At 44.3% G+C, this 23,592-nt stretch overlaps 2 protein-coding genes across 2 annotated transcripts in view; one reads left to right on the forward strand and one right to left on the reverse strand.

The window, feature by feature from the left end:
* AGPAT5 (1-acylglycerol-3-phosphate O-acyltransferase 5) overlaps positions 1–23,592 on the forward strand; it is a 156,504-nt gene that overhangs the window by 94,286 nt on the left and 38,626 nt on the right. The gene's annotated exons all lie outside the window — the stretch shown is intronic.
* Positions 798–23,080, reverse strand: LOC309385816 (glutathione S-transferase 3-like). The gene is made up of 6 exons (XM_081940549.1): positions 22,977–23,080; positions 21,203–21,254; positions 14,842–14,974; positions 10,193–10,334; positions 7,688–7,819; positions 798–1,153 (listed from the first exon to the last, which is right to left on the reverse strand). Exons 1-6 carry the CDS (start codon positions 23,061–23,063, stop codon positions 809–811), a joined length of 891 nt encoding a protein of 296 aa, XP_081796675.1. The 5' UTR covers positions 23,064–23,080; the 3' UTR covers positions 798–808.

Raw genomic sequence — 23,592 nt, forward strand, 5'->3', positions numbered from 1 at the left:
TGGCCGCGCGTTCCATGCGACGCCGGCGCTTCGTCCCGGAAAGGCCCAGCGGCCTTTCCCGGGCGAAGCTAGCTTCCCGGCGGGCGCGCGTTCCACGCGACGCCGGCGCTTTGTCCCGGAAAGGCCCAGCGGCCTTTCCCGAGCGAGCTAGCTTCCCGGCGGGCGCGCGTTCCACGCGACGCTGGTGCTTCGTCCTGGAAAGGCCCAGCGGCCTTTCCCGGGCGAAGCTAGCTTCCCGGCGGGCGCGTGTTCCATGCGACGCCGGCGCTTCGTCCCGGAAAGGCCCAGCGGCCTTTCCCGGGCGAAGCTAGCTTCCCGGCGGGCGCGCGTTCCACGCGACGCCGGCGCTTCGTCCCGGAAAGGCCCAGCGGCCTTTCCCGGGCGAAGCTAGCTTCCCGGCGGCCGCGCGTTCCACGCGACCCCGGCGCTTCGTCCCGGAAAGGCCCAGAGGCCTTTCCTGGGCGAAGCTAGCTGCCCACCGCCCGCACGGCCCACGCCAGCCCGCCGCTTCAGCGAGGGAAGGCCTAGAGGCCTTTCCTCGCCGAAGCTAGCCTCCCGCCCCCCCTCGCGCTTAGTTGCTTACCTGAAGGAAGCAGCAAGCTCCCAGCGAAGAGAAGGGAGTTTTGAAATGGACGACAACCCGCTTTTAAACGGGTCGCCTCCAGCCCGCTCACTGATTGGCTGAACTCCAGCCAATCAATGAGCGGCTAGCTGGGCTAGCTAGCTTAGTGCGGACGGGCGGGGGAGCGAGCGAGCTCCGTTGGGATGGCAAGGGGGATAAAGTGACAGGACCGGTGCCGGTTCCCGGTTACTTCCGGGTCCGGTTACTTCCGGGTTCGGTCTTCAACCGGTTCGCGCGATCCGGTGCGAACCGGTAGGAACCCACCACTGATCTGAGGTTAAGTAATAAAAGGAACCTTTTGGGATAGCTTACAAAAATTGGGGTGCATCCCTTGTTGCCAGATAGAATTCTTGTTGGCTTGTGCTGGGTCTGATTATCTGATGCTCTGGCAAGCAGACATGATGTTACGAGAACTTCAACTGAAGAACCTTCAGTAGCCACATACGCATCATCAGCAATGGGTTTTCTTTGGCTTCCAGGTTCTAGGAATTTCTTAATGGTGGGATAAGTGCTTATCCTTGCTTTGAAAGCCTAAAGTAATAAATAAACAATGTTTACCATATTGAATTTATAACCCACACATTCACTAGCCAAGACAGCTCGTAGTGATTGACAATATAAATCTAACACATTGATAAAACCCAGCCATCATAAAACATAGTAAAACCTCAGAACACAATAGAAAACTGTAAATAAAATAATGTCCAAAAACATGTACAAATATAAATACGTATATCAAATATATACCTCTGTTTACACCTAGGAAATGCAAATTCCTGGGACAAGAAGCCTTGAGCCTTTTCTCTGAACAAACTAGGGAAGGAGCATACAGGTAGTCCTCGACTTATAATAGTTCATTTAGTGACCGCTCAAAGTTGCAACAGCACTGAAAAAAGTGACTTACGAGTCGACTGTTTTTCACACTTATGACCATTGTAGCATCCCTATGATCACATGATCAAGCTTTGGATGCTTAGCAACTGGCATGTATTTATGATGGTTCCTGAGATCATGTGGTTCCTTGCCACTGTGTTTGTCACTGCGTTAAAATTGTTTGCTAGCCTGAACTGACTGAATTGACACTAAATAGTTAAACTGGAAAAGAGTTACTGCGCAGGTCATAAAAGTTCTTATCTGACAGTGATGTACTGCGCATGCTTCACACATTCCAGAGCTACTTCTGATTTTTGTCCGGCTGCCAGGAAAATTGGGAGACGGAACTCTTTTATCAAAATGTAACAATTAGTTAGTTTTTGTTTTACTTCCATTTATTATTTTTGTATTAAAAGTTTGTTTATTAATTAGAATATGTTTCTCCAGAAAGTCTATTCCTTTTTCTTCGCACCTTAAAGAATATGCCTGTTAGAAACAGCCCCGATCTAAGACCTCATCTAGTTCAGGGTGAAATAAATCTTCCCCTGACAGTGTTGACCTATGTACTGAAGGAAAGCACAATGTCCAAGAACAATGCCCAGATTGCATGACTGCTCCTTGTAAGGAAAAGAAACCCAGCAGGCTTTCAACTAAGGTCTCATCTCTTTGAACTGACTCCCTCAACTATCCATGTACACCAGTGGTGGGTTCCGGATTCCATTCCAAGCGGTACGCCCGGCGTCACCCATATGGATGGGAGCAGAGCACGCATGCGTCAGACCTGCCTGCGACGCCTCCGCAAGCCTCCGTGACGCTTCAGCTGCTCGGCGGAGTGTCGCGCAGGCGCCGTACGTGCCGTGCTTGTGCACGGAAGCGCCAAAGGCTTAAAGGACAGGTAAGGAGCTCGGGTGGGAGGGTCAGCCCCCTGGAGCACCGTACCAGAATGGTACCCAGTGCTCCGGGCAGGCTCCTGTATGCCCGTACTGGGGCGTACCGCCTGCAACCCACCACTGATGTACACTGCATTGTTTGGATTCAGCTTTCGCCTACTCGACTCATCCAATCTACAATCCAGGCCAAACAAACACCCACAAGAGAACCTGGCAGACTGGTCATCATTCCCAACTCATTCATATAGATATAAAAATGCCCAGGGGATGAAAAAAAATCAGAGGCTACTGAGTGGAACGTAGATTACTTCCTCAAAATTATCATCTGAAAATGCCCCTGAGATAAGAGAGGATCTGTGATTAAAGTGTGATTCCAGCTTCTCAAGGCAATTTGGAAGGATCCCATTCAAAGATATCAGACCTAAGCAATATTAGGCACTGTGCTCCCTCAACAGATTTTCAGAATAACCTGTTGTCCTCCCACACCATGTTCCAGCCTGAAAATGGATCACAAATATCAGTTACATCTGGAAGGACTTGGAGCTTGGCCACTATTCATTCTGCCATCTTGGCCAGAAATGGCAAATTTAAAATTGCCTTAGAGTAAAGTAATAAAGGGACGGGTCTGGCAATGTTTTTTTCTTTTTTTATATATAAAGTTTTTTATTTTTTCATTTTCATAACATATAACCACATGTATACTATTAAATAGCCAACATCATATTGTATTATTAAATGTTTACATCAATTCGTCTTACCATCAACTCCCCAAAACAATTATTGGATCTTCTGCTCTCCATACACCATATTTGTACCTTATCCATCACATTCTTCTGGAAGAAACGGAGGCTCAGGGGGTTTTTAGTTAAATGTTTTTTAAAATCTTTTAGGGGTTTAGGGGTTGGGGGGTGGGTGGGTCAGATCAGGAGCGATGACAGAGCCAGGACACCAGGTGGGGTCACGAGCAGAAGGAGCGGAGAGGAGGAGGGGGGAGAGGATATCATTCCTATACAGGGCTCTTTGATTCCAACAGTCGTAGGGAGGGGCAGATACGAGGACAGATTAACAACTCGCAGTCGGTTGGGAGACCGTGGGTGCTGGTTACACCCGGTCGCTTGTACCAACCCCCGCGTTCTAGGTGGTCAGGATCTGCAGGCCCAGGGCCTGAGGCTGTTGTTATGCAATGCGAGGTCCGTTGTCAATAAGGCCCCCCTCATTCATGATCTAATTTTGGAGGGGGAGCCGGACCTCGCGGGAATAACGGAAACCTGGTTGGGCCACGAGGGAGGTTTACCCCTCGTGGAAATGTGCCCACCAGGTTACCAAGCATTTCACCAGCCCCGGGCCCGGGGAAGGGGCGGTGGGGTAGCAGTGATTATCCGGGAGGACTTAGAGCCGAGGGAGTCCACTGTGCCACAGACGTCCGGATGTGAATCCCTTGTTGTGAAATGGGGCCCTGGGAGGCAGTTGGGCCTGCTGATAGTATACCTGGCTCCCCGCCATACATCAGCGACCCTGCCTGAGCTCCTCGAGCTGATCGCATCGGTGGCGGTTGAGACCCCCAAACTTCTAGTGATGGGGGATTTTAACCTGCCATCGGTGGGAGAAGCATCAGAGGGGGTTCGGGAGTTCATGGCTTCCATGATAGCCATGGACCTGACTCAAATGATTCAGGGCCCGACACACGAGGGAGGTCACACCTTGGACCTTGTTTTTGTCTCTGGCCAGTGGTTGAGTGATCTGGGAGGAGTGAATTTAACCATCACTCCTCTGTCATGGTCAGATCACTCACTCCTCCGACTTGACTTCCCTGGTGCTACCCCTCGCTGCGGGGAGGCGGAACCGGAAAACACTAGATGGTTCCGCCCCAGGCGCCTGATGGAACCAGATAGGTTCCAGATGGAGCTTGGGCCACCTCCTGCAGCCCTGACCCGCCCTCGGGTAGAGAACCTGGTGGCCGCGTGGAATAATGCGACTACCGGGGCCTTGAACCGGGTGGTGCCTTTGCGGCCTCTCCGGCGGCAACGATCCACCCTGGCTCCTTGGTTTACCGAGGAGCTAAGGGTGATGAAGCGCCGCAAGAGATGCCTAGAGAGTCGTTGGAGATCCTCCCGATCCGAATTTGACCGAGCACAGGTACGAGCCCATTTAAGGACGTACCTAGTGGCATTGAGAACAGCCAAACGTCAATATTGTGCCACTCTCATTGCATCCGCCGAGAACCGCCCTGCCGCCCTGTTTCGGGTGTCCCGCTCCCTTCTGTTTCAGAGGCCGCGGGAGGCCCCTTTACAGGGTAGGGCAGAGGAATTTGGGAAATATCTGCAGGATAAAGTCGCTCAAATCCGGAAGGATTGGGTCCCCTTCAGTGGCCCAGTCGAGACGCCAGTGGCGAGTCTTGAGAAACCTTTTTGGGAGGAGTTTGACTTGGTTGTCATCGAGGATTTGGACAGATTGCGTGGACGACTGCGACCTACCACATGATTACTGGACCCGTGTCCCTCCTGGCTTGTACTGGCATCCTGGGAGGTTACACGCGACTGGCTCCTGGGCCTAGTGAACGCTTCGTTGGGTGAGGGGTCTCTTCCGGCCGCCTTGAAAGAGGCGGTGGTGAGACCCTTGCTCAAGAAGCCTTCCCTGGACCCTACGGAGCTGGCCAATTATCGTCCTGTCTCCAACCTTCCCTTTTTGGCGAAGGTTGTAGAGAGTGTGGTGGCTTCTCAGTTCCCACGACATCTGGAGGAGAATGATTATCTAGACCCGCGCCAGTCCAGCTTTCGCCCCGGGCACAGTACAGAGACGGCCTTGGTCGCGTTGGTGGATGATCTCTGGAGGGCCAGAGATAGGGGTTGTTCCTCTATCCTGGTCCTATTAGACCTCTCGGCGGCTTTTGATACCATCGACCATGGTATCCTGTTGCACCGACTGGAGGGGTTGGGGGTCCGGGGCACCGTTTTGCGGTGGTTCGGCTCCTACCTCTCTGGCCGGACGCAACGTGTGTTGGCAGGGGAGCAGAGGTCGACCCTAAGCCCCCTTACTTGTGGGGTGCCACAGGGGTCGGTCCTCTCGCCACTCCTGTTCAACACATACATGAAGCCGCTGGGTGAGATCATCCGTGGTTTCGGGGTGGGATATCATCTGTACGCTGATGATACTCAGCTGTACATTTCCACCCCGAACCACCCCAACGAGGCCGTCGAAGTGATGTCCTGGTGTGTGGAAGCCGTACGGGTCTGGATGGATGACAACCGACTCAAGCTCAACCCTTCCAAGACGGAGTGGCTGTGGGTTCCGGCCCCCCGGTTCAACCAGTTAATCCCATCTCTGGCCATTGGGGGCATTCAACTCGCCCCCGTGGAGCGGGCGCGCAATTTGGGCGTCCTCCTGGATGCCAGGCTGTCCATGGATGACCATGTGACAGCCGTGGCCAGGGGGGCGTTCCACCAGGTTCGCCTGGTGCGCCAATTGCGCCCCCTATTGGACCGGGACGCCCTACGCACAGTCACCCATGCGCTGGTGACGTCTCGCCTGGACTACTGTAACGCTCTCTACATGGGGCTTCCCTTGAAATGCACTCGGAGACTGCAGTTGGTCCAGAATGCAGCCGCGCGGGTGATTATGGGGAGTATTAAGTACTCCCATGTGACACCTCTCCTGCGCGAGCTGCACTGGCTTCCTGTGGTCTATCGGGTGCGTTTCAAGGTCTTGATTACGATCTTTAAAGCGCTCCATGGTTCAGGACCTAGTTAACTGCGGGATCGTATTCTGCCCCATACATCCCTACGACCCATCCGCTCACACAGAGAGGGACTTCTCATGGTGCCGTCCACCAGACAGTGCCATGGGGCGGCGCCTAGGAGCAGAGCCTTCTCTGTGGCGGGCCCAGCCCTGTGGAATGACCTCCCCCCGGATATTAGGACCACTACTGACCTCCGCTCCTTCCGTGTAAAGCTCAAGACCCACCTATTCCAAATAGCCGGCCTGGCTCAATCATAACTTCATAACGCTCCTGATGGGTTTTTTAATTCAGTAATTTTATTTAATGGGATTTTAAATTGTGTTTTTTAATTGTCTTTCACTTATGAGTCTACCTCCTCCATGCACATGTATATGTCTTTGTTCTTTATGTATGTATGTTTGTCTTTATCTGTATTTTATCTGTTTTGATTGTACGCCGCCCCGAGTCCTTCGGGAGAGGGTTGCGGCTAATCAAATAAAATTATTATTATTATTATTATTATTATTATTATTATTATTATTATTATTATTATTATTATTCTCCCTCTCTCCTCCCACTCATTACCTCCTTTCTTTCTTCTGTCGCCCTTCTCTTCTCTACTTCCCCTCCCTGTCTCCTTCTCCTCTCTCCCCTTTCCACTCCTTCTTTCTCTCCTCCTCTTCCCCCCACCCTCTCTCCTATCCCTCTCTTCTTCCCTTACCTCTCTCCTCTACTTCACACTCTTCATCTCATTTACTTGGTGTATTTCAGCTTCTGAGCAAGCTCCATTTTATGTTGATGGTGTTTATAATTATTTTTCAATATACATATTAAACTTTAACATATACCTTCCTCCTTTTTTAAAAAAAGAGAGGGAAAAATATATGCCTATATAGTCATTGTGCTTTTAAACCTCCCCCCCCCCCCCAAGCCTAATTTTGGCCGAGATGTAGACCTGGTTACAATTCCCAGCTATTCTCATCATTATATTTATATAATTATGCATCCTTACACGCTCCCACTTTGTGATTGGCAATGACTTTTTTCAATGGAGGTAGAATTGCCTCCATCAAAGATGGTGCCATGCTTTGGTTGAGAAAGACATTAAAGAAACATAATTTATTGCCTTCAAAAAATCTGTTCCAGCCACTATTACCAGTAGTCGCAAGAGAACTGTATCTAAAAGACATGTGATGATACAAGCTTACTTAAGCACCTTGTTCCCATCTTCAAGGTGCACAGGAGAAAGCCAAGGAAGTTGCGATACATTAAGCCCTTCCCTTCTATCTTCCTAAACAACCCTGTGAATCCACTGGTGATATGAAGAATTTTAGGGGGGAAAAACATAAATCATTCAATCAGTCACAGATGGTTCAAGTAGACCTTCCAGAGTCTTCTGGCACAAGTTCTTGAACCATCCAGAAAGTTCCCTCCTGTGGGCAAAATGGAGACCAAAAAAATCCCCATTGCTAAACTTCAGTACCTATTATCTCCCTTTTATGGCTTAAGTGGCAGCGTAAGTCAGAAACAGCATGTTCATTTATATTATGCGAGTAAAAGCTGGTGTGATAATCACTACTAGATTACCTTTAGTTGAGGGAATGGTGTAAGAATATCAGCTTTTCTCTCTTCCAACATTAAAATTGCTTCAAGCAATTGTATATCTGCCAAGCTGAGGTGATTACCAACTAGGAATTCTTGGTTATGATGTTTCAGAGCCTATAAAATATAAAAAAACTTAGTTGAACCAAAAGGTACATCAACTGAACTGTGCCCAAAGTTTTTGATTATTAATTTACTCTCCTCAGAAGAAATATAACATAACCTACTAGAAGCATACTTATTCAATAGGGACTAAAGAGAATAGTTTCTCTATACAATAAATCACGCATATATACATATCAAATGCTAAAAATGGAAGAATAATTGGAAGCAAAGAAGAATAAAGAAAACCTCTTGAATATATTGCCACATTTATTTAAATTCTGGGGCAGAACTCAAAATCAATTAGGAAAGCAATGAAGCCATGGGTATTATAAAAACGAAGAGGAAATATAACACAATTATAAACAGTTCATATAAGGCTGATAATCAGAAACAGTCTTGTATTTCTGAAAGTTTAACCAGTGGCTTGATTCCATCCTGCTTTTCAGAAGTTCTTTTTAAATATAATTTTCATTAAGAATTTTGATTACAATCGTAAAAACGAATACAAATAAAACTTAATTATAAAAAAGAAAGAAAAGAGAAAAAATAATAAAAAGTGCAAAAAAAGAAAAAAAAATATAATAAAGAATAAGAAATATATAAAGATGTGAAGAACAACCTTCATCCAGTGGTGGGATTCAAATAATTTAACAACCAGTTCTCTGCCCCAATGATTTCTTCCAACAACCAGTTCACCAAACTGTTCAGAAAGTTAACAACCGGTTCTCCCAGAGTGGTGTGAACTGGCTGAATCACACCACTGCCTTCATCCCATGTATAGACACATTTAGTTATTCTTCGTCCCCCAAGGTTACAGATACTTCTTTATCACATATCTCATCTCTTATCTATAAGCAAATCCATAACACATCAACTTTTCAATCCAGTTGTCAGCAAAAAGTCTCTAATAACTTTAAGATGGTTAATAGTCAATTTCCAAAAGTGATTAAAAAGTGAGGCTTGCAAACTTAAGTGTTCTTTAAAAGGTTCCACTTTGGCTGATCTCATCATCTCCCCATGCTTAAACCCATGGAAAATCACTGATCTACAGTCTCCTCACCATCCAGAGTATATGTGGGCCATTTCCCATTCTCTCCTTATCCAGAGAGGTTCCGAGGAACTGGCCTACTCACTAGTTTCTTGACCTCTGTCATGGTTATTGACTCCATTTTCACTGTCACTATACCTTCTCCAAAGGTCACTTTTCAGTGGTTCCTATCCATAATGTAATTTAAACACATAATTTGTTCAAACCAGGAAGCGGACCAGAGAGGCCACTGAACAAGAGCAATAGAAGGAAGAAGTGGAAATTCCTAAGAAATCAGATTAATTATTTATTTCAGTTTTAAGTTCTGAGGTAATAGGGACTATTTGGACCTCAGCTGGAATTTATGTTTCGGTAGGTGGGACAAAAAGTTGTTTCTGGGCAAGCGGAGTAACTGGTGATTGAAGTATAGCCTTGTTTGCCAAATTAAAAATAAACAATTCTCTGGAAAGATTTTAAAAAGCTTTACGCTGATGATCTGACAAAAATACAAATTGATTTTTAAATTAAGGATCTATTCTCAAAGTTCAGAAAACACAATATAACTAAACAAAATAACACAAAGCTCAAGGATATCCACTTGAAAGCATTAGCAAGCATTATTTTATATATACTGTTTCTTATACTCTTCCACTTCAAGGAGGAATCCAAGAAACTATAGGTCAGTTTATTTAACAATTAAAACATTAGAAGGTTTTCCTTACTCAAGGAAGTAAGGTCAGAAGTCTGTCCCGTAAATTAGGTAATTACTTGGTGGCTAAATCCATTTCTCAAATTACTTAATACAGTAGCTGAATGGTAAAAGCCCCAACCAATTTTCATCAGTTAATGTAGTATTTCCAAGCAGCGAGTTTGAAAAAACAAACAACCAATCCTAGTCTATTTGGCCATTTTTGGCTAATTTCCCAGTCCTGAAGTGCATTGTTCTGCATACCAAAATATTTGGAGTTTATCACAGGTTGCTACACGAACCGTTTCGGATGGTGACAAAGACAAGATCATAGCAAGCACTGATTGGAGGGTTTTGTCCAGTTACGACATCAGGAGAGAACTTCATCCTGTCATATTTTAGGCTGGGTTCACAAAATACATGGTTGAACAATTTATTTGGCTGCTTCAAATAACAGCTAAAGCTAAACCCAAGCAAAATACGTAACTACCCAGGGTACTGCGTGAACGTGGCTTAAATTTCAAAGGGAGAAAGATAAAAACAGTCTTATATTTTAAAGACAAATGCCTAAAAATCTGCCTTCTGTGCATGCATGAATGCTCTGAATCCAATGCCATTTGCCCCTAAATGAAGGGGTAACTGCTAGAAGAAATGTTAAGTATGGGCCTACCTTTTCATAGACTGGGAGGTACCTGGTCTCGGCCTTTTCGATAAACGCAGCAAGTTGCTCCTCCTTTTCCTTGGGTGAAGAAAAAGGGTAGTACAAAACAAGGCCCATCAGGTCCATGGTCCCTTCCGCGTACATGTCAATTCTATGAAGATAGACAGGAGAAATGTTACGTCACACTTCAACAAGCATTAAATTTAACTTACATAGCTTACTATTGTTTACGTACTTGTGTCAGACATTGGGACTCTGAAATACCTGACGGGAAGATTTGTGTCACAATGTCACCAGGAATATTGTTTTGATGTCATCTTGGCTTGCTGCAGAAATCTTGCCTTGGCTATAGCAGTTGATCCAGTGGTGGGATTCAAACTTTTTTTACTACCGGTTTGTGGGTGTGACTTGGTAGGCATGGCAGGAGAAGGATACTGCAAAATCTCCATTCCCTCCCAATCAGCTGGGACTCGGGAGGCAGAGAATAGATGAGGGCGGGGCCAGTCAGAGGTGGTATTTACCAGTTCTCCGAACTACTCAAAATTTCCGCTACTGGTATTCCAGAATTGGTCAGAACCTGCTGAATACCATCTCTGAGCTGATTCCCCAGCTTCATTAGTCACATGTGAAATGCCTATTTTCCTGAGAAGGGTCATTGTCTGGGGCCATTTTCTGCACTACAGTTGCCAAATGCTCTGTTTGATGGCTTTCTTAAATATGCCATTGTTCTTTTTCTCCTCTGAGACTGGAAAAACAGAGACACTGTCCTCTGACCCAAGCTAATTCAGGGCAACATGGTAGGCTGTGCACGGAGTGAAACCTTAGTCTTTGTGAAGATGGACTCAAATGTGCACTAAAAAGGGACTTCTTCTTTTGCCCTTGCTTACATATTTCACTGTTGAAGAGCTTAGAGATGTCAACTCCACTGGCAACAGGGACTGTAGGAGAAATTTTAGAAAACAATTGCCCAGGAAAAGCAATTGTATCAAGGACAGGGTCTATAAAATAGAACCACTCTCTGCAAGTGCCTGATTCCTTCAAAAGGTGTTGGCTTGGAATGATGGGCACTATGATCCACTTTACTTGGAAACTGAAGATAGCTCTATTGACCTGCATACATATTTGCTTCCCTTGTTCTCCTCTGTTCCCATGGAGTAACACAAAAACAGTGAATTGCTGTATGGCTATTAGACAAAAGAGGGAAAAGATGGCTAGCACAATTTTTTTTGCACAAGTTGTGGGTTCCCAGCCTTTTAAAACTGCAGAATGGGGTCTTATGGGGAGAGAGGGCTGACTGAAGACAACTTCACAGGCAGAGCTGACAACTGCAACTTGGTACAAGGAATCCAAAGCAGATCAGCAATCTTTGATCTCTGGATTAAAGAGAATGATGTGAGATAACCCAAACTGTTTATCTTATGGTCATTCCTTTTCTTTACAAGGAGACCTTATGACAGCAAGCTTGTGGGGGGGGGGGGACCGGGGACCAGGAGATAGGGTAATTTACTATTTTGCTCCAGTTACAAATTGGACACTTTAAAGAATACTTAGATTTGTCCACTTTCCTTGCTAACTATTTTAGGAAACTGCCTATTAATGGATTTAAAAGGTTAATCATCTTCAGAATGACATAATTGAAAACCCTGGGAGAATGGATGCTCTTAATCTTCAATTTGAGAAATATGAAGATTTACTTTTATAATTTTCAATAACTTAAAATAAACAGCCAAAGGCAAGCTTAGGTTTTGGCTACAGAGGATTCAAATACTTTAAATATTTGGACTTTAAATATTACAATTTTGAAATTATTTTTTAAAAAATCAAGCATATGTTTGTAGAAAAGAAAAATTGCTTTTGCGTTTGGAATTAAAAGACAAGCAATTTATAATAGCAGTTAGAGAATACCAGAATACCAAAGTTGGAAGGGACCTTTGAGGTCTTCTAGTCCAACCCCCAGCTCAGGTAGGAAACTTTATACCATTTAATACAAATGGTGGTCCAATCTTTTCTTAAAAATATCCAATGATGGAGGAGCCACAACTTTGGGAGGCAAGTCATTCCACTGATTAATTGTTCTAACTGTCAGGAAATTCATCCTTAGTTCTAGGCTGGTTTTCTCCTTGATTAGTTTCGATCCATTAATTCTTCTTCTATCTTCAGATGCTTTGGAGAACAGGCTGGACCCCTCTTCTTTCTGGCAGCCCTTTAGATATTGGAACACTGCTAACATGTCACCCTAGTCCTTCTTTTCATTAAACTAGGAGCAAAGGAATTAACTGTGAATTCTGTCTCCTTCAGCAATTATTTCATTTGTTTGTAGAAAAGCTGCAAAACCAGACCATTCCAGTTCCACCTTGACTCAGTTACTTTTCTGGTTGTGTGCAGAGCTGGTATCTTTACCCTTGGTCCCATTTCTACACAAAAAACCTGAGTCATGGATTGTCAGCAGGATTGACGGGACAGGACCATACAGGCAAAGCCAATATTGATCTTGGCAGACTAAAACGAGGATTTCGGAACAAGTCCTTGAATGTGATTATGGAACGTGTTTGTACCAAAGAAGGAAGGAAATATGCATTATATTCTGCAAGGAAGGATAGAAGGGCTGTATTGCAAATAAAATTACAGATGATCTAAAATTGATTTTTATCTTTCTTTTGTTAAGTCAGTCAGGCCACTGGATTGCAGTCCAGAATAGTAAATTGCTCTTTCACCATGGAAGCTAATTGGTTCAGAAGCTCTCTTTTGAAAAGCTGAGCTCCTCTGTGAGAGGTCAAAGGTAATGGCCTTTTTCTGCAAATAGTTGTTTTTTTCAAGTCATTGGCTCCAATCATGGATAGGAGACAGCCAAATTATGCAAGAAGTCAAATGTGACATTTTTTTAAAAAAGCATGCTGTACAAACGGCTTTAGGTGGAAAGCCAAATTACACATAATGTTAAACTTTGCATTTAACCTACTAGTTTTTCAAAATGCATCTTTTTATGGAGAGGGAGGGAAGGAGGGAGGGAGTGAAGGGGAGGTGTCCATGAAATGTGAGGTGGGATTTAACACTTGTCTTGGATTCATTGGCTGGTACGTCAGTTATAGCCCTACCCTGAATCTCAACAAATTTGCAATGGCAACTCATTATTTTCCAACTAGACCATTGCAATTCATTGCATGTGGGGCTGCTCTGAAAAATCACACATCAACTGTAGTTTGTACAAAAGGCCATAGTCTGATTACTGGCCAACATTATTCACCAAGAGCTGATTATACCTGTGATTTGGTATCTCCATTGTTGTCATTAGATTTCCACATGCAATTCAAAATCTAGTTTAACTCATGATACCCTGCATAATTCAGATAGATGATAGATAGATAGATAGATAGATAGATAGATAGATAGATAGATCGATAGATAGATAGATAGATAGATAGTAGATAGAGAGATATAGATAGATAGATAGATAGATAGATAGATAGAAAGAAAGAAAGAAAGAAAGAAAGAAAGAAAGAAAGAAAGAAAGAAAGAAAGAAAGATAGATAGATAGTGGTCCATCTGGCACATTCTTCCCAGGAGAGACTTCTGCTAATACTAGGCAGTGCTGTTTTTCAGCTATTGCTCTGGCTATTTATGTCTTGCATTTTGGCTGTGTGATTTATTTAGTTATTATTATGATTCTATATTGTTTACCATTCGGATTTAAATTGTGTTTACTATGAACACTTAATTGGCTGTATAATTCATGAAGTTTTTTTTTTTTTAATTTGCTAGAAAAACGAATAAATAATAAAAAGCATGCTGGTAGAATAAATAAAATCATATATAACAAAAGGTATATAATTAATTTGAAATAAATAAATACATCTAATGGGATGCCCTTAAGGGATAGGAGTGGGAACAACTCAAATTATTTCCCTGGAAATGACTGCCATTAATAGAAAGTCTAATAGGTTCCAAAATGCAAAGAGGTAGTTTGAGGGGAGGGAGTGGAAATTGGACAATTATTACAAAGATACTATAACCTTTCAATGCTCTCTCTCAACAAGCCCAATAACGCTGCTTCATTTAACTTCTCACAACTAGATGCAAAAATCAGGAGAACATGCCAGTAGAATGTTAATGGGTGACATGGGACTGGCAAAACATTTACTGGAGGCTCCAGGACTATTTTATAAAGGGAAAGGTTCCCCTCGCACATATGTGCTAGTTGTTCCTGAATCTAGGGGGCAGTGCTCATCTCTGTTTCAAAGCCGAAGAGCCAGTGCTGTCCAAAGACGTCCCCGTGGTCATGTGGCCGGCATGACTAAATGCTGAAGGCGCACGGAACACTGTTACCCTCCCATTAAAGGTGGTTCCTATTTTTCTACTTGCATTTTTACATGCTTTCGAACTGCTAGGTTGGCAGAAACTGGGACAAGTAACGGGAGCTCAATCCATTACGTGGCACGTGGGACTAGGGATTCCAACTGGCGAACTGCCGACCTTTCTGATCGACCCCCACTATTTTATATACCATGCCATAAATAAATGATCTAAAACCTTTTTCTTCTTGGCCTGTGAGAATTGTTTCTCATTCATAGCCAATGCACATTGGTGAGCATGTGGGAATGCGGTAATATTAGGGAAAAGATTTTGGACCCGGTCTAAGATGATGAATTGCAATACTGTACTGTGCTCGTTCTTTCAGATCCTTCCCAAGCAGATTATATTTCCCTGCAATGTAATTGAGAATAGCCTTGGACGGGACCAGCTTTAGCCCATCCATCTCCACCAGCGGGACTTGATCAAACAGCAGATATCCATCTGGAGGAAGAGGGGAGAAAAGGAAAGAAAGGAAAACACAGCATCACTGACTAGGTCTAGGATGTAGTAGCCTAGAGCCGGGATGGCAAACCTATGGCACCCGTGCCACAGGTGGCACGTGGAGCCATTTGTCAGGGCACGCGAGGCGTTGCTCTGTCAGCTGGCCAGTGGATGCGCGCGCTGGCCAGCTGAGTTCAGCCTTTTTTAAAGCCATTTTTCACCCTCCCAGGGCTCCAGAGGCTTTATAGGAGCCTGGGGAGGGCAAAAAGAGCCTCCCCCTCCCTCCCGGAGGCCCTCCGGAGGCTTCAGGAGCTTCCCTGAAGCCTCTGGAGCACAAAAGATCGGCCCTATGGGCAAACAGGAAGTTCGGGAACGGACTTCCGGTTTGTTGTAGGGTCGGTTTAAGTCCTCTGCAGGCTTCAGGGACCTTCAAGAGGCTTCCCTGAAGCCTTCGGAGGACTAAAAACAGCCCTAAGAGCAAACCGGAAGTCACCTCACATGCCCTGACAAATGGCTCTGCATGCCACCTGTGGCACGCATGCCATAGGTTCGCCATCCCGGCACTAGATGGATCCTAGCACATGAGCTACCTTTCAGACTAAATTTAAATAACTAACACATATAGCAATAGCAATAGCACTTAGACTTATATACCATTTTACAGCGCTTTACAGCCTTCTCTAAGCAGTTTACAGAGTCAGCATAATGCCCCCAACAATCTGGGTCCTCATTTTACCCACCTTGGAAGAATGGAAGACTGAATCAATCTTGAGCCTGATGAAACTCAAACTGCCAAATTGCAGGCAGCCGGCAGGCAGCAGAAGTAGCCTGCAATACTGCACTCTAACCACTGAGCCACCATGGCTCTTAATAGTTCTTTATGCAAAATGAAACAAAAGCTGCATCCCAAATGTTGCTACAGATTTAAAAGTAAACTCTGCCAAGTTCAGAAGAAGAGTATCTGGTATTAGTCCTTTCCACATCTTCACAGTTCCATCATATTTATAGATCTTTTATTTATTGATTTATTTATACAATGTATATGGCACCCATTTCACTGTTCCACCAATTCTGGGCAGCTACAATATGATAAAAAGGTTAAAAACATAATACAAAATTATTAAAATTAAGAAAGATTAAATAAAGACTGAAAACCAAGAGGGACAGGAGATATGGGGGTGGGGGTCTCATCTCTACCCCGTCAGCCAATTCCAGGATAAAGCCCCTCTATTGGGACCCATGTTTCCAGCTCTTCAGGAAGGCCAGATGTATGGCTCCTGACCTCACCTCCAGCGGGAGAATATCCCAAAGGTGGGGTCACAGCAAAAGACTCTTCTCTTCGACCCACAAAAGGCTCTTCTCTTCAACTAACCAAAATTGTTTGGCAGACAGGATCAAAAGTAGACTTTTTTTGCTGGAGCAAGTGGGATGAGCCAATCATATGATGAACGGTTGCAGGAACTGGGTTTGAGTAGTGTAATGAAGAGAAGAACTAGGGGTGACATACAGCAATCTTCCAATATTTGAGGGACTGTCACAGAGAAGTGAATGTCAACCTATTTTCCAAAGCATGGTGGGTAGGAACAAGAAGCAATAGATAGAAACTAAGGAGAAATTTCCTGACAGAACAATTAATCAGTAGAATAGCTTGCCTCCAGAAGTTGTGGGTGCTCCAACATCAGAGCTTTTTGAGGAGAGATTAGAGAGCCATTATATATATGGTTGTCTAAGTGTGTGTGTGTGTGTGTGTGTAAGGTTCTCCTTTCACATATTTGCTAGTCATTCTTGACTCTAGGGGCCGTGTTCATCTCCGTTTCAAAGCTGAAGAGCTAGCGCTGGCCGAAGATGTCTCCGTAGTCATGTGGCCAGCATGACTAAATGCCAAAGGTGAACGGAATGCTGTTACCGTCCCACCCAGGGTGGTTCCTATTTTTCTACTTGCATTTTTACATGCTTTTGAACTGCTAGGTTGGCAGAAGCTGGGACAAGTAATGGGAGCCCACTCTGTTATGCAGCACTAGGGATTTAAACCGCTGAATTGCTGATCTTTCTGATCGACAAGCTCAGCGTTCCAGCCACTGAGCCACTGCGTCCCTGAGATTAGAGACAGAGATAAATAGATAGATGGATGGATGGGCATGGGCATGGGTACGGAGATATAGGTATAGGTATAGGTATAGATATATAGATATAGATAATATAATGGTCAGCCTTGTGCTCCACCCTTTACAACAGATCTTTTGCACAGATCATCTGCTCACCTATTTCTCAAATTTCACTCATATTCAAATTTCTACAGGTAAAAGATTTTCGACCTATTTACCAGTAAAGTGCCACGCCCATGCCCCACTTATCCTTGTTTATTGTAAAGAAACGCTGAACTGATGTATATTTGCCCTTTATCACCAATTCACATTTCTTTCTGAACAACTGGATAGAAAAGAGGAAAGCTTTTACAATTTGTTATAAAAGCAGGATGCAGTACCCACAAAACCATTATCTGGCAGGGTGGAGTGGAGTTCTCAGAGAGCCCCAAGAATTCCACATCTCAAGCCTGAGCCAAATATTATCTTCTGCCGCATTATCTGATGTTTGGACATGATGAGACAACTTCCTTGTTGGTTTTAGCAGGTGAGTGAAACGAAAGCTCCACCTGCTCCACATACATAGCAAATTGCACCCTTGGCACAGATTTCTCCGCTACATGCCATGGCTAGAGGCTACCTTTGAAAGTCAACACTTTTTCTGCCAATCCTTTGCTGCCAGTTCCCAAGACCTGCTTTCCTGGGGCAACTTCATCCTTCTGCCTCAGGATGGGGCTCACAAAGCCAAACACAGCAGAATGCAGGTTGCAGCAGGCCGCACATTATACAATCTGTGACTGCAAATGTACTACCTCCTCTCCTACAGGCTGGCAAAACATGGACACTAACCTCACCATCGATACAAAAGCTAAGAGTGGCACATGAGAGTCATGGAAAGATGCATGCTGGGCATCACAGGACAAGATAGAAAAGATCTGCACATGGATTAGAGAACAAACGAAAATATATATCAAAAGAGTAAAATAATTGAAATGGAACTGGGCTGCTCACATAGCAAGAAGAACTGATGGCAGAGGGCCAAGGCAGTCATAGAATGGATCCCATTTGATAAAAAGCATCCACGAAAGAGACCTAACGCAAGATGAAACAACAACATCAGCAAGTTTTTCTTTGAGATTTTTTAATATTTTTTTATTCTCTTACATAGCATTTTAAGTATACATTCACATAGTTGTTATTCCTCTATACATTTATCATTCTTATACATTTATTATTTCATTTAATGGATTATAATATACAACTTGGGTTGCTTTATTTACCACTCCTTCTTCCTGTTGTAACACCACCTCATTTTCCCTTTCTTTTCTCCCTCTCTCCCTTCTCTACTTTCTTCCTTCTTCCTCTCCTTTCCCTTCCTTCTTCCCTTGCCTTTCTCCCACTCTTCCTCTTCCCCTTCCTACCCTCTCTCCTTCTCTTCCTCTCCCTTCCATCCTCCTCTCCTTGCCTCTTTCTTCTTTCCCCCATCTTCCTTTCATGTTCTCCTCCTTTCTCTTTCTTTTCTATTATTGTAGGTATCTCTTTCCGGCCTCAGTTTATATTTCCTTGGGGTGGTATTTCCGCAGACCCAAATATAATTTGATATCATTTCTTATTCCCTTACCTTCGCTAATCTATCCTAGCTATATTTTCCTCCACTTTATAACTCGCTTTTGGCTGTATACTTATATATTTAATATTTTCTTTTCTGTTTTCCCCTTCTCCCCCCCCCCTTTCCATTTAACAGTGCCTCGCCTGGGTTCTATATCTTCTTAACATCAGCAAGTTTTATTGGCCCAATTTGCAAAAGAAAGCTCAGAACATATTGGTTGGAAACATGCGGAAGAGACCACCATCCTGCAATAGATAGATAATGGCTAAGATGATGATGACGATGATGAGGAAGAACGCAAATGACTTCTCTTTCATGTAGACCACAGGTGACACACTGAACAAACACTACATTCTCTAGTGCCTGTTGGAGATGGCTTTTCTCATGGGAGGACTGAGAGAGGAGAGCAGCAATGATTTCCTGAATCATTTTACATCGGAACTAAAACATGTGACTCATCATCGTTTTTCACAGTCACAACCTTTCCAGCATCCTCGTGATCAGATGCTTGACAGCTGGTTCAAATTGATGACTGTTGCTGTGTCCCTCGGTCACGTGATCACTTTTTGCAAACTTCTGACAAGCAAAAGTCAATGGGGGAGGCAGATTCCCTTAACAACCGGGTCACTCACTTATCGACTGCAATGAATCGCTTAACAACTGTGTCAAGAAAGCTTGTAAAATGGGGCAAAACTCACTTAACAAATGTCTCACTTAACAGCAGAAATTTTGGGCTCAATTGTTGTCATAAGTCGAGGTCTACCTGTAGCTCCACATAGAAAGCAGCAAAAGGGAAGACAAGTACAGGAAATCTCCAGAAAAGTATGCAGAGCACATGTAACGCACCATCAGTCTAGACCCATGATGGAAAACCTAAGGCACGTGTGCCACAGGTGGCACACAGAGCCCTCTCTGTGGGCACATGAGCCATCGCCCCAGCTCAGCTCCACCACGCATGCGGGTGTGCCTCCCATCAGCCAGCTGATTTTCGGGTCTCTGCTGCGCATGCAGGACACGTGTGTGCATGTGGGCACTTGTTCCCACAGCCCGTTTTTGGTCCCAGGAGGTTTCAGGGAGGCCTGCTAGGCTCAAAACGGGCATGGGGGGGGGGGGTGTCAGCACACATGCACAAGGGCACAGGGGGGATCACACATTCATGTGCATGGGGAGGGGCATACAGGGTTTATGCACGGATTGCATTATGGATGTGGGCATACATACACATGCTGTCACGCGTGCGCACACACACTTTCGGCATGTGAGGACAAAAGGGTTAGCCAAAACTGGTGTACACCAGGGGTCAGCAAACTGCAGCTCTGGAGCCGCAAGTGGCTCTTTCCTCCCTCTGCTGCAGCTCTGTCACTGGTCGCCGCCACAATTTTGAAAGGAGCTTCTGGTGGGGGGGGGGAGAGAAGCACAGTGCGCTGGGAGAAGAGTCTATGGCAGCGATGGCGAACCTTTTTTGGCTCGTGTGCCATAAGTGGGGGGAGCGCAGGGGGATCATGTGCAGGCGTGCCGCACCCATAACGCAATGCACGAACCCCCCCAGTGCGCATGCGCACACTACAGGCGCAACCTCCCATTTTTTTGCATGCTTTTTTCACCCTCCCCAGGCTCTAGAGGCTTTATAGGAGCCTGGAGAGGGCGAAAAAACCCGCCCCCCCGGAAGCACTCTGGAGGCTTCAGGGACCTTCAGGAGGCTTCCCTGAAGCCTCTGGAGCAGTCAAAATGAACCTCCGAGCAAACCAGGAGTGACATCCGGTTTGCTCGGAGGATCGTTTTGAGCGCTCCGAAGGCTTCAGAGACCTTCAGGACGCTTCCCTGAAGCCTCCGGAGCAGTCAAAACGAACCGGTGTTTTCTTTTCTGTGGGAAATGGGTCCAAATGGCTCTCTGAGTGTTTAAGTTTGCCGACCCCTGGTCTGGACTGCAGACGGATTTTATGTATTGCTAACAACTTCAGCATCAGATTCTCATATTTCTCTAGAAGAAGTTTAACTTAAAATTCTTAAGTGATCAGGGTCTTAAGGCTACCTTATAAATTTCCTTTTCGAAATCATGCCCAAACAAAATAATTGTTCAAAAATATGGTGATACAATTCAGTGGTGCAATCTACACCCCAATCACTCCTCAATGGCTTGGAGAAGATTGAATAACTGCACACTAGAAATTGGCACCAAGTCTTTGTTGTATTTAATGTTTGTATGCTTTAATCTGTTTAGTTTTATAGTTTCAATATAACTTCATATGTTGTTTTAACTTTTAACTGGGAGCCACCCATAATTTGTTGGAAGATGGGCAACTATTTAAATGTTTTGAATGAGTGGATGGATGGATGATTGATCAACGCTCCCCCACTCTAAAATGTATGTAAAATATAAGTACAGCTTAAATTGTGTAGCTTTCATCTTGAACTTTTTTGACCCACCCACTCCCACTTCTGTAGTCACCCAGATCTCATTCAAGTGTAAGTCCCCTAAGTCACTTACCAAATGTATTTCAATGATAATAGCTAAAGAAAAATTGCTGCATTTACCTTTGACTAATTTCAAATATTGTTCTCTTGTTTCCAAAAATACTTCTTCGAACTGGAAAAAGAGAGGAAAAAACTGTTTTAACTTTGTATTACATAGTACGCTCCTTTCGTATTAAGCTTAAGACCCACCTATTCCAAGCAGCTGGCCTGGCTCAACTTTGATCTAACCATATCGCTCCTGACGGGTTTTTATTGGGTATTTTAATTATATTTAATTATCTAGGGGTTTTTAAATACTGTATTTTAATTGTTTTATTTATCAGCTGACCTCCTCCTTGTGTATGTCTCGGTATATGTCTCTGTTATATGTTTGTTTTGTCCACATATTTATTTCATATGTTTCATTGTACGCCGCCCCGAGTCCTTCGGGAGAGGGTGCGGCTAAGAAATAAATATTTATTTATTATTATTATTATTATTACAGAATTTTGAAAACCTGGTTTAAAATACCTTTGAGGCCTCAAATGAGAAAAGTTGGTTCAACGGGGGAAAGTTAAATCTCTCATTTCATTTCTTAACTCCTTCCAAAACTCCACTCCCTGACCCAAATCAGGGGAAAGATTTGGCCTCTGCCTACCCTTGAGTAGGGCTACTAGACCTAAGCTGCAAAACTAACAATGACCACTTGAGGGCAGCAAAAGGATAAAGGAAACCTTTTATTCCCACCTAGAGTCAGCCATAAACTCCGCTGAAGATGTTAGCTAGCCTGGTAAGGAAACATTGAGAAACCAACCCACAAGTTCAGAGAACGAACCTTCACTCTCAGTCAGCCATATCTTTGTGACCTAGAGTTGGTACTTGCTATTATGGGGAAAAGAGGGGGGGAAAAGAAAAGGATGTGTGCTGGCAGGATACTTGAACCCTTTACCCCATCCCCAGAATGATTCCATGTGAGTTGGTCAATTGAGAAATCTTTAGATAAACTCTCAAGGCAAAAAGAGGCCCCAATTTCATTTTTCTTCTAACACTGTAGAGGGGAGAGGAAATGGCTTTGAAGGGTGGGGAAAGAGCTGCCACCAAGGCAAAGGTTAGATAAGCACAGCAGTGAAATTCTCTGAAGTCTGCTACTGAGTGCATGCTTTGCATGCCCCACCCAGCGCTAGAAAAGGAACATTTTGAAACCTTCCAAGTCTGCAAAGGTAAGTAGAATAGTGGGGGGGAGTCGCAATCCGCTATGCCATGTGATTTAGATTAGCTAGAAAGCAGGAAATCCGATGATTCTAGCTAATATAAATCACCCATCACAGCTGAGCTTCGGAAATAGCAATTTGCCCGAACTGGTAGCATTTCATCCCTGAATAATCAGGGCTTGAGCCTGTTCCAAGGAACTAAGTTCAGTCGGAGGCCTTGCTTTAGTTCACCCAAAGATGAAGTGAGGGAAGAGGAAGCATACACAAACTTGCCAAATTTAATTACTATACCTATTTGAAATGGGGTGTACTTCAGATTCCTAGTAGAGAAGAGGTGGGTTCCACACGAACAAGCAATAACTCAGTTCAGATAGTTTGTGTGAGAGAAAGAGGGTTAACCTGGCTCCCTCCCAATAGTTGCAGGGGTGAATGCTTTAGGGGGAATGTTGGCGTGCTTTAGTTTGGCAAGAATCTGTCTATGGGTGAGAAACAATAAAGAAATCTTCTTGGAGGAATCACAATGCGTCCTTCTTGGTTTTTGAACCCTGACACTGTTAGAATGAATGAAGTAATCTTGATCTGTGTGGTTTTGCTTCCTTTGACTGGTCTACCTTACAGGGCTGACAAAAATAGAAGAAACAAACCTCAACTCCAGCTGCTGCTAAGAGCCAGCGTACAGATTCCATTAGTCCTCTGCCATTGAAATAGGTCAGTTTGGGTTTCCCAGACATATTTTGCAAGTTTTGGATCTCCTGATAAATTGCAAGATAGAAAATAAATTTAATATAATTCATTATTTCTAATAAAATGTATACAATCTTGCAGAAAAATCATATCATAAGTCTTGTGGGAATTCAGCTGCAGGTACAGTTAGTCTACCTAGAGAAATGTTAAAATATGGGTGTGGTTTGCTTATAGATTGACAATGCAATTCATTTAAAGTGTGTGTAAGAACTGTGTCTGTTCTTCACAATGAAAGAATGCCATTACTTACATGTTACAAGCTAACACATAAATGCAGAGATTACGAGAGAATTGATTTGTTTAATGAGCCTGGGAGTTTGATACAATTCTGATTGAAATGGTTTCAGGCAGGAGTGGGCTTCAAAAATGTTAGCAAGGGTTTCTCTGCCCGGTTGCTGGGTGAGCGTGGCCTAGTCAGCCTCCTGCACCATGGTGGGGTGGGGCATTTTTGCCCTCCCCTGTCTCCGGAGGCTTTCTTCAAGCCTCCGGGAGGGCGAAAATAGCCTCCCCAGGTTC

This window comes from Natrix helvetica (genome assembly GCF_964273705.1).
Source record: "Natrix helvetica genome assembly, chromosome: 2".
Taxonomy (NCBI): domain Eukaryota; kingdom Metazoa; phylum Chordata; class Lepidosauria; order Squamata; family Natricidae; genus Natrix; species Natrix helvetica.